The sequence below is a fragment of the Barbatula barbatula genome (genome assembly GCF_947034865.1).
Source record: "Barbatula barbatula genome assembly, chromosome: 25".
Taxonomy (NCBI): domain Eukaryota; kingdom Metazoa; phylum Chordata; class Actinopteri; order Cypriniformes; family Nemacheilidae; genus Barbatula; species Barbatula barbatula.
The window spans coordinates 17,583,472-17,598,611 of NC_136788.1; the positions used below are offsets into that span (position 1 = coordinate 17,583,472).

Here is a 15,140-nt window from a genome sequence, read left to right on the forward strand (position 1 = left end):
CTTCATCAAGTACACAAACACCACAAGTGCACTTCACTAAACTTCATCAAGTACACAAACACCACAAGTGCACTTCACTAAGCTTCATCAAGTACACAAACACCACATCTTTCATCGCTCGCGTGGTCTTGTGACTCGATCGCAGTTTCTCCAGACTTCACTTTCTTAAAGCGAGCGCTGATTTGACCCATTTCTGCTGTGTTTGATGATGTTAAACGATGAAAAACTCGCTGAGAATGAGAATGATGTGAATCCAGAGCTGCGCGTCTCTATGAACCTCAGACGTGATGACATCATAAAGACTCGCAGATCTTATCGGCGAAAAGCATCATTTAAACACATTCAACCGCAGCGACAAATCAAACATTACCATCTTCATTTAGATCTAGTTTCATAAAAAACCACAAGACGGTAAAACAACAGGACAAAGGTCAAAACATAACGGGAGAGAGGAACACAAGCTGACTGTAGCTAACACTAGACTAGACTAGACTCCGGCACAAGACCACAAGAACGACAGCATGAGACAGAAGACATGAGGGCATTATAAAGGGGAGGCTAACAAGGGTCAATGAACACAAGATGCTGCAGCGACTCTAATAGACACTAAACGAGGGAACGAGCGGAGGGGGCGGGGCCAGAGAGAACGCACATTACATCATGACAACAATAATATGTCTCTCTCCACACAACACATGAGGCCACTAGACCAAGAGAAGCAGGACAGATAACCCTTAGTGTCATCTATTTTCAGTCAATCAAAGGATTTTAATCAGTTACATTCATTTTTAATAACAACAATCTCAGCTTGTACCTTTAAAATCACTTCTTGAAATGTTTACAAAATATTTGTCAGTTTATAGTCATTAGATTTGAATGCATTTAGATTTATGTTCAAGAGTCTTTTCTTCATGTCTTCTATAATACTCGTTTTCCGATACATATATCAAAAATGATTTCATCAAAATACATCATTTGGTCAAGATCTTATTTTGTATAATGATGATAAGATGAGCAGTGGAGTTGATGCACACAATGGAAAAATAAGTACAAAATAAGAGTTGTTTGTCTTTAAAACCAGCTGTTTACTTGTGACATTATTATTATTACATAAAATAGGTTGATATTTCACATGGCATCAGCAATTTCAAATCCATATAAAAAGTGCAAATGACAGTTTTTCAACATGGTTCAGTATGTTGTTGAGCTTCTTTAAATCTTCTCTTGTTAATGTAAACACAAACAAAAAATCTGAACTCATTACAGTCACACAGACATTCAAACTGTACATGAGCAAAGCGTTGATCCTCAATATGTTCTCCGTACTTTTTATGGAGAAAAAGGGCCGCTGGGTGAAAAACACAACGCAGAATATTTCACTATAACCGACATGGAACATGTGTGCTCTTCATATAAAAACAAGCAAACCATGAATATATAAAAATTGTCCTTTTTTGGGGAGTGCACAAAGTATTAATGCGAGGCGTTGCTTTTGGTTTTTCTCGCTCAGGAGTAGAAAAACTGGAGAGTCACGTGGCGTCCCATAATCCTCTCTGCTCTCACAAACAGTCTCGTCATTGAGGAGATACTGGAGCACCAAACGTTCACGTCACTGGACTTAAAATGACGAATTCGTCTCACATTCATCTGTTTTGATGCATAATCAGACCGCTAACGCTACTGAAGTCTGATGACATCATCTGGCTAATTTCACATGTGACCGGCCAATATTCAAAAAACATTCTTGCATGAAGAACATCAGGTCTTAAGGAGAATCAGTGAATTAATCCTCATCTCACAATTCATGTCAAAAACCTTTTTAATAAAAATTCACCGTTCTTCATGAATTAGAGTCAAAATACAAAGTCTAAAATGATGAAGTACACAAACAAGATAAGAATATGAAGTATGCCAATACAATCCCAAATAAACATTAAACATACGTGTGTTTGTGTATTGTGCAGAACAGCATTCAGTCCAATTCTTCAATGATTCTTTTGTGCAGGATGGAAAAGATGATACTGGTATCCATCCTTGATAATCGTGTTCCTGGTTTTTAAAGCTGACCTGGGATCAGTGTTTATTCAAAGTGTCTTGTTCTTCCTGAGAAGAGTGTGCGTGTGAGATCTGTGCTTCAGGACGTAGTGATGGTGTTCAGATCCTTCATCAAACCCTCCAGATGAGCCATCTCCTCCGACAGCTCGTCCGTGTCATACGTCTGACACACACACAGAGAGAGAGATGATGTACATTACATATATTACTTTATTCTTTTATTCTGACACCCTCAATGTAAATCATTGTTTAAACTATAGTTCATTTACATATATTTAAAACCACTTTAAGTCACACTACATACATTCATCACACCATATATTTTGATCCTATTATTAATATTTTTTCGTTTACTTGCACTATTCGTACGCAGCCCAGCAGCAAATGCTTTGGCGATACGAATGCACACTTTGTCATACCCATAAAGTACACTTCAATTGAAAATGAATTGAAACTGAGCAGAAAAATAAAAGACGACCAAACACACCACAGTGAAGACAACACACAAGAAAATTCATGCAGTTAGAAAGTGAGGCAAAGGACATCAGGAATTATGTTCAATCATATGTTGACAGAAAGCGTTTAATAAAGCCGGCCGGTGAGTTAAAACAGGAGAAAGATGAATGAATTGTAAATGTATAAATGTATATAAACACTGATGAAGAACTGTGTCATATTTACAATACAATGACATCACTCACCATATCGGCCTGTAACAACATCTTACTGGTTTCTGATTGGTCGGGTGCACTGGGGACTGTTACTGCCACTGGTGCACGCGCTCGATTCAGGGTTCCGATAGATGCCGTCTTAACTCCAGCAACTGAAACACGTGACGAACCAAACACACTGGAAATGAGATCATGACCAGTCATGGCTGACTCGTAAAGATGCGATTCCAGTGCTGACAGGAAACAACACACCGTCCTCCAGTTGCTCCACAGACACTGCAGAGTCATTGGCACAAACTCACCCGACTGTGACAGCAGAGGGATGCTGGGTAATGCCGTGTCGTAGGTGGGGGGGTTGTGGGAAGAGATGGTGAGCGTTGGGATGGCGAAGCTCTTGAGTGAGTGTGTCGGCCGGATGTGACCGGTCGGTGGGTTGACACTAGGCGGATCTTCCTCTTTAATCAGCGCTTCTGTCTTCTGGAATTCAGCAGCGCTGGCAGGCTGACCCGGAGCGAGTGGAGGTTCTGGTACCGACGCCTGATTCCTCAAACATTCTACACACACACAGGTAAGAAATGTTGTCACGTGTTTTATCCTCATCTGCTCATCACACAAATTCAGGGGATTTGGACTACAGTGAGTGTTCTGTGAACGTTAAGGTTTTTTCAGAGCTGTAGTGCTTCTTCAAATACTCAAACTGACTGTAAGATGTGTTTTATAATGTCTCACTGAACAGAATTGAGGGCTGAATGTCCAGAAGTTTCTTTCTTGACTTGAACTTGATTTTCGTTATTGATTTGATAAAACATGCAGTCATAACAGTAGATCATTACACGTTTGGAAATCAAAATGTAAGAGCTTTGTGTATTTCAGTTCACGAGTTGGCCCTCGCCGATAAACAGCTCCTTGTTGGGATAGATGGTAAAGCCTGGGAATGCAGGTTATGCGTATTTGGCGTGTTGTACAGGGAGTGGGCTCCAAGCTCGCCGGATCTATCCGAACCCGGAGCACTCTACCCTGCTCAGAGCAAGTGCTCCGGGCTCGGAACCGGCTCGAGCCCAGAACACCCCCCCTCCCCCCGAGGGTCCTGCGGGACTTAGAGAAAATGAGAGGAGCTGGGGTGGAGGAGGGATGCTTATCTGGCAAGATGCAACAGGTAAGATTGTTTGTGATATTGTGATGATGAGAGATGTGATGTTGTGATGATGAGTGATGTGATGATATTGTGATGATGAGTGATGTGATGATATTGTGATGATGAGTGATGTGATGATATTGTGATGATGAGTGATGTGATGATATTGTGATGATGAGTGATGTGATGATATTGTGATGATGATATTGTGATGATGAGGGATGTGATAATATTGTGATGATGAGTGATGTGATGTTGTGATGATGAGTGATGTGATGATATTGTGATGATGAGTGATGTGATGATGTTGTGATGATGAGTGATGTGATGATATTGTGATGATGATATTGTGATGATGAGGGATGTGATGATATTGTGATGATGAGTGATGTGATGATTTTGTGATGATGAGTGATGTGATGATGTTGTGATGATGAGTGATGTGATGATGTTGTGTGATGATATTGTGATGATGAGTGATGTGATGATTAGTGATGTGATGATATTGTGATGATGAGTGATGTGATGATATTGTGATGATGAGTGATGTGATGATTAGTGATGTGATAATATTGTGATGATGAGTGATGTGATGTTGTGATGATGAGTGATGTGATGATATTGTGATGATGAGTGATGTGATGATATTGTGATGATGAGTGATGTGATGATATTGTGATGATGAGTGATGTGATGATATTGTGATGATGAGTGATGTGATGATATTGTGATGATGATATTGTGATGATGAGGGATGTGATAATATTGTGATGATGAGTGATGTGATGTTGTGATGATGAGTGATGTGATGATATTGTGATGATGAGAGATGTGATGTTGTGATGATGAGTGATGTGATGATATTGTGATGATGAGTGATGTGATGATATTGTGATGATGAGTGATGTGATGATATTGTGATGATGAGAGATGTGATGTTGTGATGATGAGTGATGTGATGATATTGTGATGATGAGTGATGTGATGATATTGTGATGATGAGTGATGTGATGATGTTGTGATGATGAGTGATGTGATGATGTTGTGATGATGAGTGATGTGATGATGTTGTGATGATGAGTGATGTGATGATATTGTGATGATGAGTGATGTGATGATATTGTGATGATGAGTGATGTGATGATATTGTGATGATGAGTGATGTGATGATATTGTGATGATGAGTGATGTGATGATATTGTGATGATGAGTGATGTGATGATATTGTGATGATGAGTGATGTGATGATATTGTGATGATGATATTGTGATGATGAGGGATGTGATAATATTGTGATGATGAGTGATGTGATGTTGTGATGATGAGTGATCTGATGATTAGTGATGTGATGATGTTGTGATGATGAGTGATGTGATGATATTGTGATGATGAGTGATGTGATGATATTGTGATGTGATGATATTGTGATGATGAGTGATGTGATGATATTGTGATGATGAGTGATGTGATGATATTGTGATGATGATATTGTGATGATGAGGGATGTGATAATATTGTGATGATGAGTGATGTGATGTTGTGATGATGAGTGATGTGATGATATTGTGATGATGAGTGATGTGATGATATTGTGATGATGAGAGATGTGATGTTGTGATGATGAGTGATGTGATGATATTGTGATGATGAGAGATGTGATATTGTGATGATGAGTGATGTGATGATATTGTGATGATGAGTGATGTGATGATATTGTGATGATGAGTGATGTGATGATATTGTGATGATGAGTGATGTGATGATGTTGTGATGATGAGTGATGTGATGATGTTGTGATGATGAGTGATGTGATGATGTTGTGATGATGAGTGATGTGATGATATTGTGATGATGAGTGATGTGATGATATTGTGATGATGAGTGATGTGATGATATTGTGATGATGAGTGATGTGATGATATTGTGATGATGAGTGATGTGATGATATTGTGATGATGAGTGATGTGATGATATTGTGATGATGAGTGATGTGATGATATTGTGATGATGATATTGTGATGATGAGGGATGTGATAATATTGTGATGATGAGTGATGTGATGTTGTGATGATGAGTGATCTGATGATTAGTGATGTGATGATGTTGTGATGATGAGTGATGTGATGATTAGTGATGTGATAATATTGTGATGATGAGTGATGTGATGTTGTGATGATGAGTGATGTGATGATATTGTGATGATGAGTGATGTGATGATATTGTGATGATGAGTGATGTGATGATATTGTGATGATGAGTGATGTGATGATATTGTGATGATGAGTGATGTGATGATATTGTGATGATGATATTGTGATGATGAGGGATGTGATAATATTGTGATGATGAGTGATGTGATGTTGTGATGATGAGTGATGTGATGATATTGTGATGATGAGAGATGTGATGTTGTGATGATGAGTGATGTGATGATATTGTGATGATGAGTGATGTGATGATATTGTGATGATGAGTGATGTGATGATATTGTGATGATGAGAGATGTGATGTTGTGATGATGAGTGATGTGATGATATTGTGATGATGAGTGATGTGATGATATTGTGATGATGAGTGATGTGATGATGTTGTGATGATGAGTGATGTGATGATGTTGTGATGATGAGTGATGTGATGATGTTGTGATGATGAGTGATGTGATGATGTTGTGATGATGAGTGATGTGATGATATTGTGATGATGAGTGATGTGATGATATTGTGATGATGAGTGATGTGATGATATTGTGATGATGAGTGATGTGATGATATTGTGATGATGAGTGATGTGATGATGTTGTGATGATGAGTGATGTGATGATGTTGTGATGATGAGTGATGTGATGATGTTGTGATGATGAGTGATGTGATGATATTGTGATGATGAGTGATGTGATGATATTGTGATGATGAGTGATGTGATGATATTGTGATGATGAGTGATGTGATGATATTGTGATGATGAGTGATGTGATGATATTGTGATGATGAGTGATGTGATGATATTGTGATGATGAGTGATGTGATGATATTGTGATGATGATATTGTGATGATGAGGGATGTGATAATATTGTGATGATGAGTGATGTGATGTTGTGATGATGAGTGATCTGATGATTAGTGATGTGATGATGTTGTGATGATGAGTGATGTGATGATATTGTGATGATGAGTGATGTGATGATATTGTGATGATGAGTGATGTGATGATATTGTGATGATGAGTGATGTGATGATATTGTGATGATGAGGGATGTGATAATATTGTGATGATGAGTGATGTGATGTTGTGATGATGAGTGATGTGATGATATTGTGATGATGAGTGATGTGATGATATTGTGATGATGAGAGATGTGATGTTGTGATGATGAGTGATGTGATGATATTGTGATGATGAGAGATGTGATATTGTGATGATGAGTGATGTGATGATATTGTGATGATGAGTGATGTGATGATATTGTGATGATGAGTGATGTGATGATATTGTGATGATGAGAGATGTGATGTTGTGATGATGAGTGATGTGATGATATTGTGATGATGAGTGATGTGATGATATTGTGATGATGAGTGATGTGATGATATTGTGATGATGAGTGATGTGATGATATTGTGATGATGAGTGATGTGATGATATTGTGATGATGAGTGATGTGATAATATTGTGATGATGAGTGATGTGATGATATTGTGATGATGAGTGATGTGATGATATTGTGATGATGAGTGATGTGATGATATTGTGATGATGAGTGATGTGATGATATTGTGATGATGATATTGTGATGATGAGGGATGTGATAATATTGTGATGATGAGTGATGTGATGTTGTGATGATGAGTGATGTGATGATTAGTGATGTGATGATGTTGTGATGATGAATGATGTGATGATGAGTGATGTGATGATATTGTGATGATGAGTGATGTGATGATATTGTGATGATGAGTGATGTGATGATATTGTGATGATGATATTGTGATGATGAGGGATGTGATAATATTGTGATGATGAGTGATGTGATGTTGTGATGATGAGTGATGTGATGATTAGTGATGTGATGATGTTGTGATGATGAGTGATGTGATGATATTGTGATGATGAGTGATGTGATGATTTTGTGATGATGAGTGATGTGATGATATTGTGATGATGAGTGATGTGATGATGTTGTGATGATGAGTGATGTGATGATATTGTGATGATGAGTGATGTGATGATGTTGTGATGATGAGTGATGTGATGATGTTGTGATGATGAGTGATGTGATGATATTGTGATGATGAGTGATGTGATGATATTGTGATGATGAGTGATGTGATGATATTGTGATGATGAGTGATGTGATGATGAATGATGTGATGATGAGTGATGATACTGTGATGATGAGTGATGATGTTGTTGTGAAGATGAGTAGTGATTTGATTTTGTGATGATGAGTGATGTGATGATGAGTGATGCATTGATGAGATGATGAGTGATGTGATGATGAATGATGTGATGATGAGTGATGATACTGTGATGATGAGTGATGATGTTGTTGTGAAGATGAGTAGTGATTTGATTTTGTGATGATGAGTGATGTGATGATGAGTGATGCATTGATGAGATGTTGAGTCTCACCAGAAGTGGCAGGAGCTCTCAGACTGATCTGATGATGAAGATAACCACACGGTATATGATGATGATCAAGAGAAAAGATGGGGCGAGCGCTGATCACAGCTGAGACACACACACCACACATCAAGACACAAAGGGAAATAACAGATGGACTACCCAAATGTGATCGATGTGGATTACAGTTCAAATGAACAAATGAAAATAATGACAAAGCAAAAATTAAATTTTACAAGGAAATGTGATTTACTGAAAAAACATGAAAAATCATAAACGTGAAACTGACGGATTCATTGTATGTCTGCATCTATATTGTGTGAAATACTGTATGAATTGAACATTTGACAGCACGCTTCATGACAGATGTGAAGAGTTTAATCCGCAGGAGCTTCAGTGCTGAATATATAAGGGCTGTGTTGATTGACAGGTGTGTTATTCATTGACGTTACGTTGTTCAACAAGTGTTTTTTGCTAGAGATGCACCGATTGCAATTCTGTTTCTCATTTTAAAACCTGCCGATTCTGATTTTCTATCCAGGAACTGTCATTGACAGTGATGTAAATAAATAGTAAATAAATAAAATAAAGCAAACTTACAGAATAAATCACAATAAAAACATTATAACATAATAAAAACATGATAACATAATGTTTTGATAACATGAGCCCAAGTAGAATAATATCACGGTAAAATCAGTTGATATTCAGTATCGGTATTCAGTATGAATTTAGCGTGAATGTCTCAGATATTTGTGCAGTTTAACAGCAGAAGTGTATTGATCAGTGGCGAGTATGTGTGAACTCACGCTGAGGCGGCACCGAGTCAAATGGCATCATTATTTTTGGTCTCGCTGTCTTGCAACCGGCCAGTGTGTTCACACTCTCCTCCACATCATGTCCTGAAACACACACACATTACAGGTGGGCTAAAGTACACAGTGTGGTCCCGGTGCTGATGTGATGTGTTCACCTCGTCTCTTGTGGGTGGGCTCTGCGGGCGTGTCCTGAGCGGTGCGAGGAATGGGTGTGTCAGTCATCACTGGGTTGGGCTCAGGTGATTTATCCATGGGTTTGAGCTCCAGCCGCTCGTGATGAATCCACAGATCCGGAGGTTTCAGGTCTTTAGAGGAACTCTTGTATTTGTGAGAGCTGCTGCTGCTGCTGATGGATTTACAGGCCGCACGTTTTCTGAGAGCAAACAAACCAACAAAACATCACTGAACGGAAACATTAAGATCAGATATAATGGTGTTTAACACAAGTGAGATCAGGACAAACTTCTTCTGGTGCGAGTGAGATCGGCGTGTGCACAGGACGGCCCCCACTACCACAGCGATGATGCTTAAAACTCCCACTGAAACAATCACAACAATCACCAGAATGTGATTCTCATGACTGCCTGTGATGCCCGGCTTATCTGACACAAAGAGAGAGCGAGAAGGAGGTATCGTTATTTCCCAGCAGGTGTGAAGTCTGTCCTGCAGATGATGACGTTGAGTTTGTGTTTACCGATGTTGGATCCGATGCCGTGAGCAGGTAGGACGGGGTGTCCGGGTTTCACCTGCAGACCTATATTACAAAACAACAACACATCATCAACATTCAAACAATCCCATAATGCAGCTTACTGTTCTGACATGTTCTTACCCTGATCGCTGGACATCTTGTCTGAAGGTTCAGCTGTGAAAGAAACACAAGAGATTTGAGGAGTGAAGTGTGTTTTTAAGAGCAGGCATGGGATCAGATGTCAGCTTCACCTTTAGGAGTGCGGAACAGAAGCGCTTCAGACGTCGGGCCCATGCCTTTTGAGTTTCTCGCCTGGATCTTAAAGTAATAGTCCGTGTCCAGAGTCAGAGCTTGAATCTGATGAGTGAGACGATTCCCCACCACCGGCTCCACCACCCAATCATGAACCTCGGCGTTCACATCCGTGCTGTAGTAGATGATGTACCCTGACACACACACAGTGTGTATAGTGTACAGTGTGTTGTGTGTGTAGGGGTTAAATGTCAGTTGTGTTTTTGGATCAGTGATTCACCTGTGATTTTGCCGTTGGCTTCAGTTGGCGGCTGCCAGTTGATGTTGATGATTCGTGGGTTTCCTTCTTTACTGATCACAGTCACATCTTTAGGTGCTGAGCTGGGAACTACAAACCAAACAACCAAGTTTTATTCATGACATTACGACATGCAAAACAACAGTCAGATTGTGTGTTCTTACCGGTCTCAAGTGTGGTGGTGTGTGCCGTCATGCTCCATGTGCTGCTCCTGCGGCTCTTGGTCACCATCACAGAGAACTCATAGAGAGTGTTTGCTTTCAGACCCGTGACCGTGTGAAACAGAGATGTCGTGTTTGCCATCTGATCAAAACATCATCCTCATCATTAAAGAAACTTCTATTGTAGTCAGATTTCATTTCAAGTGCACAAGTTCTGCGTGACACCAGGGGGCGCTCTACACCAACACACACTACAACCTGAGAGAGATTTACATTCACATGATTTATTATTGCGGTTCTTCTGACCTTATACTTGGTGTTGGCGGGGATGTTGGTCTTCCATCTGATGGTGTAATATCTGGAGTCGGTGATCTTCTGGTTCTTGGCGAGCGAGTTGTCGGCCCAGCTGACTTTGACTGTGTCGTGACTGAGGACGGACGCTTGAACGCCCACCGGGGGCAGCATGGGTGTAGGGTCAGGTGCTGGGGTGTATGGGTTGTTAAAGAGTTCATAAAAATCAATGTCGGGGTCTACAGGGTCTGAGATGAGTCAACATCAAACACAAGAATGAAAGTTTACACAAGAATGAAAGAATTGATGAGGGTTAATCGAGAAGAAAAATGAAAGAGAGAGAAAAAGAGGGAGATCATTACAATGTAATCATTACATTACAAACACGTTCGTTCACACACACACAGAGAGAGAATGACTGAGAGAAAGTATGTGGTAATATTTCTCTACAAACTCCTCCCAGAAAGGCAAACACACGTCTACATGAAACTCATTTCTGTGTGTTGAGTTTCTGCTGTGACAGACTTTAAAACAGAAGAGACGGAGCTGACGGCACAGTGGGGGTCTCACTAACAACCTGAGCTGACTGATGGATAGAGAGCTTTTGTGTTCATGAAGCGCACACACACACACACACACGTATCAGAACATCACTTAAGATAAACATAAGAATAAAAGTGCAACTTTTTTGAAAGCAAGATTTCTTTCTAGAAACTAGATACTACACAACACCATGAAGAAACAAGTCATTACTTTCAGACATGATCTGTATGTCACATTCACATTTAGGAGACGCTTTTATCCAAAGAGACTCACATTCATTTATCCTATACACACAACCTTGCGTTGTTAACACAATGCTATTAACACTGAGCTACAGGAAAGCTAACAGTGTGAATGTGTTTCATAATCCAGTCAGAACGCAACTCAAACAACTGCTACACACACACACATCTTACCGGAGAGTGGTCTGGTTGTTGCGCTGTTGTAGATGGGCATTCCTTCACCCATGTTGTTAAAGGCCTTCAGTGTGATGACGTAATGTGAAGCAGCATCTGGAGAGGTAAACATCAATAAGCCACACCCCCTTCGGAGCCCCGCCCCCTCTCTCACAGGTCATTCTCTCACCGAGGTTATCGATGCTGTAGAAGCGCTGTTTATAATCCAGAGTGACGGTGTGTGCGTGAGGACTGCCGAGACCATAACCCATTTTATAGCCTCGCACTAAAATCTCACGATTCTCAGGAGGAGTCCACCTCACCACCATTCTGTTGACCAGCGGACGGACCTGAAGAGAACTGGGCATGCCCGGGACCTGAGATTCTGTCAAACATACACCACAAACACATCACACGGCCCTATCTTCATACAGGAACTGATCCGTTTCACTGACAAAACGCACACACACGTCACCCAGACACGCACATGGACACACAAACAGACAGACAGACACAGGCGCATCCATACACAAACACTTATTTGCCGGTCTCTCACCGTCCAGATCATTCTCAAATGTTTCTGCTGCCATCCATTCTGTGGCCGGTCCGGATCCGTTTACAGTCGCGGCTGAAACTCTGAAGGTGTAAACCTTTCCTCTCTCCAGACCTGAAACAACACAACAAACACAACTCAACACCCGTCAGCTGTCCATCATATCTAACAAACAGAGTTGTGTAGCAATTGTTTGTGTACCGCCAATGATGTGAGAGAGTTGTGTTGTTGTGACCTCCACTGAATCTGCCCTCCGCAGTCCTTTACGATAGCGTAGTTTATATCCCATCAGTTCTCCGTTCAAACTGCCCGACGGAGGCGGCTGCCAGCGGACCATGATGCTCTGTGACACAACCAGCAAACATCAGCAGAAGGGTTTTAATGGACTCAAAGGAAGAGCTGCCACAACACTCACGTCACCGTAAGGAAAGAAAATCAAGAATCCTTTCACAGATCAGAAGAGCGGATCACATGACTTTACCACACAATCACATCACAAAAACATCCACATACAGCACAGCTCCACGATACTAATACTACAGAAATACAAAGCACACGTTCATTCTTTCAGTGTTCTGGGTAAGACGGTAGAAATGTATGATGTTTTAGGAACACTGTCTGTGTGTGAATGTGATTAAACACTTCCATCCTTCATCAAGTTCATATCTGATGAATGCATCAGAGCATCTCACCGTTGAGTTGAGGACCTCCAGTGTGACATTCTGAGGAGAAGCGCTCGGTGCTGAAAAACAAAACACACTTCAGACCTAACATCATCATCATCATCCCTCTCATATCCGTGTGTGTACAGCCCCAAACATCCACATGTTAGCATGACCATGACACACTTCAGATAACACACGTCTTCATCAAAGCACGAGCGCTCACCGTCAGACAGCGTCCGCACAGTCACGTCTTGTGTAGAAACTCCAGGACCGTGTTTGTTATACGCCACCACTCTGAAACTGTATTCTGTGAACGTCTTGAGTCCCACCGTAGTGTAAGAGAGAGCCTGCGTCACGTTTGTGTCCTGTCCAACAGCACACACACATGTGTGTCATTATCATATCAACATCACAGTGATGAATGACAGCGTGCTCTTTGAGTCATGTGACATCACCTGCTCCGAGTCTTGACCCGTCTCACTGTAGAAGAGTTTATACGTGTGAATCTCTCCGTTGCCCGTCAGCGGTCTGTCCCAGCTCAGGGTGACTGATGTTGAGCTCACAGACGTCACCTGAACGTTAGGAGCCGGTCCCGGCAGCTGAACTGAGACACACACACACACAAGCTCAAGTTTGAAGAACTTCACATTGAAATATACGTCTGAAACACAAAGTACCGCTGAACACACTTCACTCTATTATATTTCTACTTGAAGCTTCATCTCTTCTCTTTGTTTGACATTTATTTCTCTTCCTTTCTTCAAACTTCAGCGAGCACTGACGGACTTCAACCCCCCACAGCGGGACACTTGAAATAACTGCAATATCACATGACAAAAACACGATTCTGACGAGAAAGTGCATCAAAATACCACTGAAGATATTTCCACACTTCACATCTCCACGTGTGGGAGGATATTCTGACCTAGAAAGAGCTGAAACATTCACTTTAGACACACGATGAGTGAAAACACAGACGAACATCACGTCAAGACATGAAACCAAACAGACTATCTCCAGTTAATGTGTCCAGCCGTACTTTAGTTCAAGCATCAGTTCTCTGACAGAACTGGACCTTCTATAGCGCGAGGGATTGTGGGTAATATTCCACTACACAGTGTCTTGTGTTTTTTGTATCTGTCCCTCTCTTTCACACACTTCTGAGGGGTCGAGATCCTGATGTGTTACCACACGCCTGCACATCTACACATGAATGTTCATCATTCCACGCACGCACACACACAAAGACACGCACGACACACAGACACGCACGCACACACACAGACACACACGCATGCACACATACACACGCACGACACACAGACACGCACGCACACACACAGACACACACGCATGCACACATACACACGCACTACACACAGCCACACACGCATGCACACACACAGACACACATGCATGCACACATACACACGCACGACACACGCGCATGCACACATACACACGCACTACACACAGCCACACACGCATGCACACATACACACGCACGACACACAGACACGCACGCACACACGCACGCATGCACACATACACACGCACGACACACAGACACGCACGCACACACACACACGTACACACACACACACACACACACGCAGAGACACACTCCCACACAGACACGCACGCACACACGCACGCATGCACACATACACACGCACGACACACAGTCACACGTACACACACACACGTACACACACACACACACACACGCAGAGACACACTCCCACACAGACACGCAGAGACACACACAAACACAGACACCCATTCACACATAGACACACACACAGAGCTTCAGTGTGAAGCGAGCTCAGTTCTCCTGATCCAAAAATCTCAAATAAACAAACCAGCGATGAGCAAACACACAGAGAACAGAGTAACCTCAGAGAAGCTCATGGCCGAGCGTGTGTGTAGCTTTCCTTTAGCTCAGTGGTTAGATCTGGCACTAGCAATGCCAAGGTCATGGGTTGGATCAC

The 15,140-nt window shown here is 41.4% G+C and overlaps 1 protein-coding gene across 3 annotated transcripts in view; it reads right to left on the reverse strand.

Moving 5' to 3' along the window:
* Window positions 1-752: 752 nt before the first annotated feature.
* neo1b (neogenin 1b) overlaps window positions 753-15,140 on the reverse strand; it is a 48,308-nt gene continuing 33,920 nt past the window's right edge. For 2 of the 3 annotated variants that reach the window (XM_079450760.1, XM_079450759.1), the window contains exons 11-30: window positions 13,605-13,753; window positions 13,373-13,514; window positions 13,177-13,226; window positions 12,686-12,827; window positions 12,488-12,598; window positions 12,122-12,316; window positions 11,953-12,048; window positions 11,009-11,184; window positions 10,706-10,844; window positions 10,524-10,631; window positions 10,243-10,437; window positions 10,133-10,165; window positions 9,995-10,054; window positions 9,764-9,902; window positions 9,456-9,673; window positions 9,292-9,384; window positions 8,492-8,590; window positions 3,029-3,280; window positions 2,757-2,878; window positions 753-2,218 (exon numbers count right to left, since the gene is read on the reverse strand). In XM_079450760.1, the coding sequence (XP_079306886.1) occupies window positions 2,135-2,218; window positions 2,757-2,878; window positions 3,029-3,280; window positions 8,492-8,590; window positions 9,292-9,384; window positions 9,456-9,673; window positions 9,764-9,902; window positions 9,995-10,054; window positions 10,133-10,165; window positions 10,243-10,437; window positions 10,524-10,631; window positions 10,706-10,844; window positions 11,009-11,184; window positions 11,953-12,048; window positions 12,122-12,316; window positions 12,488-12,598; window positions 12,686-12,827; window positions 13,177-13,226; window positions 13,373-13,514; window positions 13,605-13,753 (2,603 nt within the window). In that variant the 3' untranslated portion in view covers window positions 753-2,134. Of the gene's footprint in view, window positions 2,219-2,756; window positions 2,879-3,028; window positions 3,281-8,491; window positions 8,591-9,291; window positions 9,385-9,455; window positions 9,674-9,763; window positions 9,903-9,994; window positions 10,055-10,132; window positions 10,166-10,242; window positions 10,438-10,523; window positions 10,632-10,705; window positions 10,845-11,008; window positions 11,242-11,952; window positions 12,049-12,121; window positions 12,317-12,487; window positions 12,599-12,685; window positions 12,828-13,176; window positions 13,227-13,372; window positions 13,515-13,604; window positions 13,754-15,140 lie in introns of all 3 variants that reach the window. The other variant, XM_079450761.1, reaches the window with a different exon arrangement.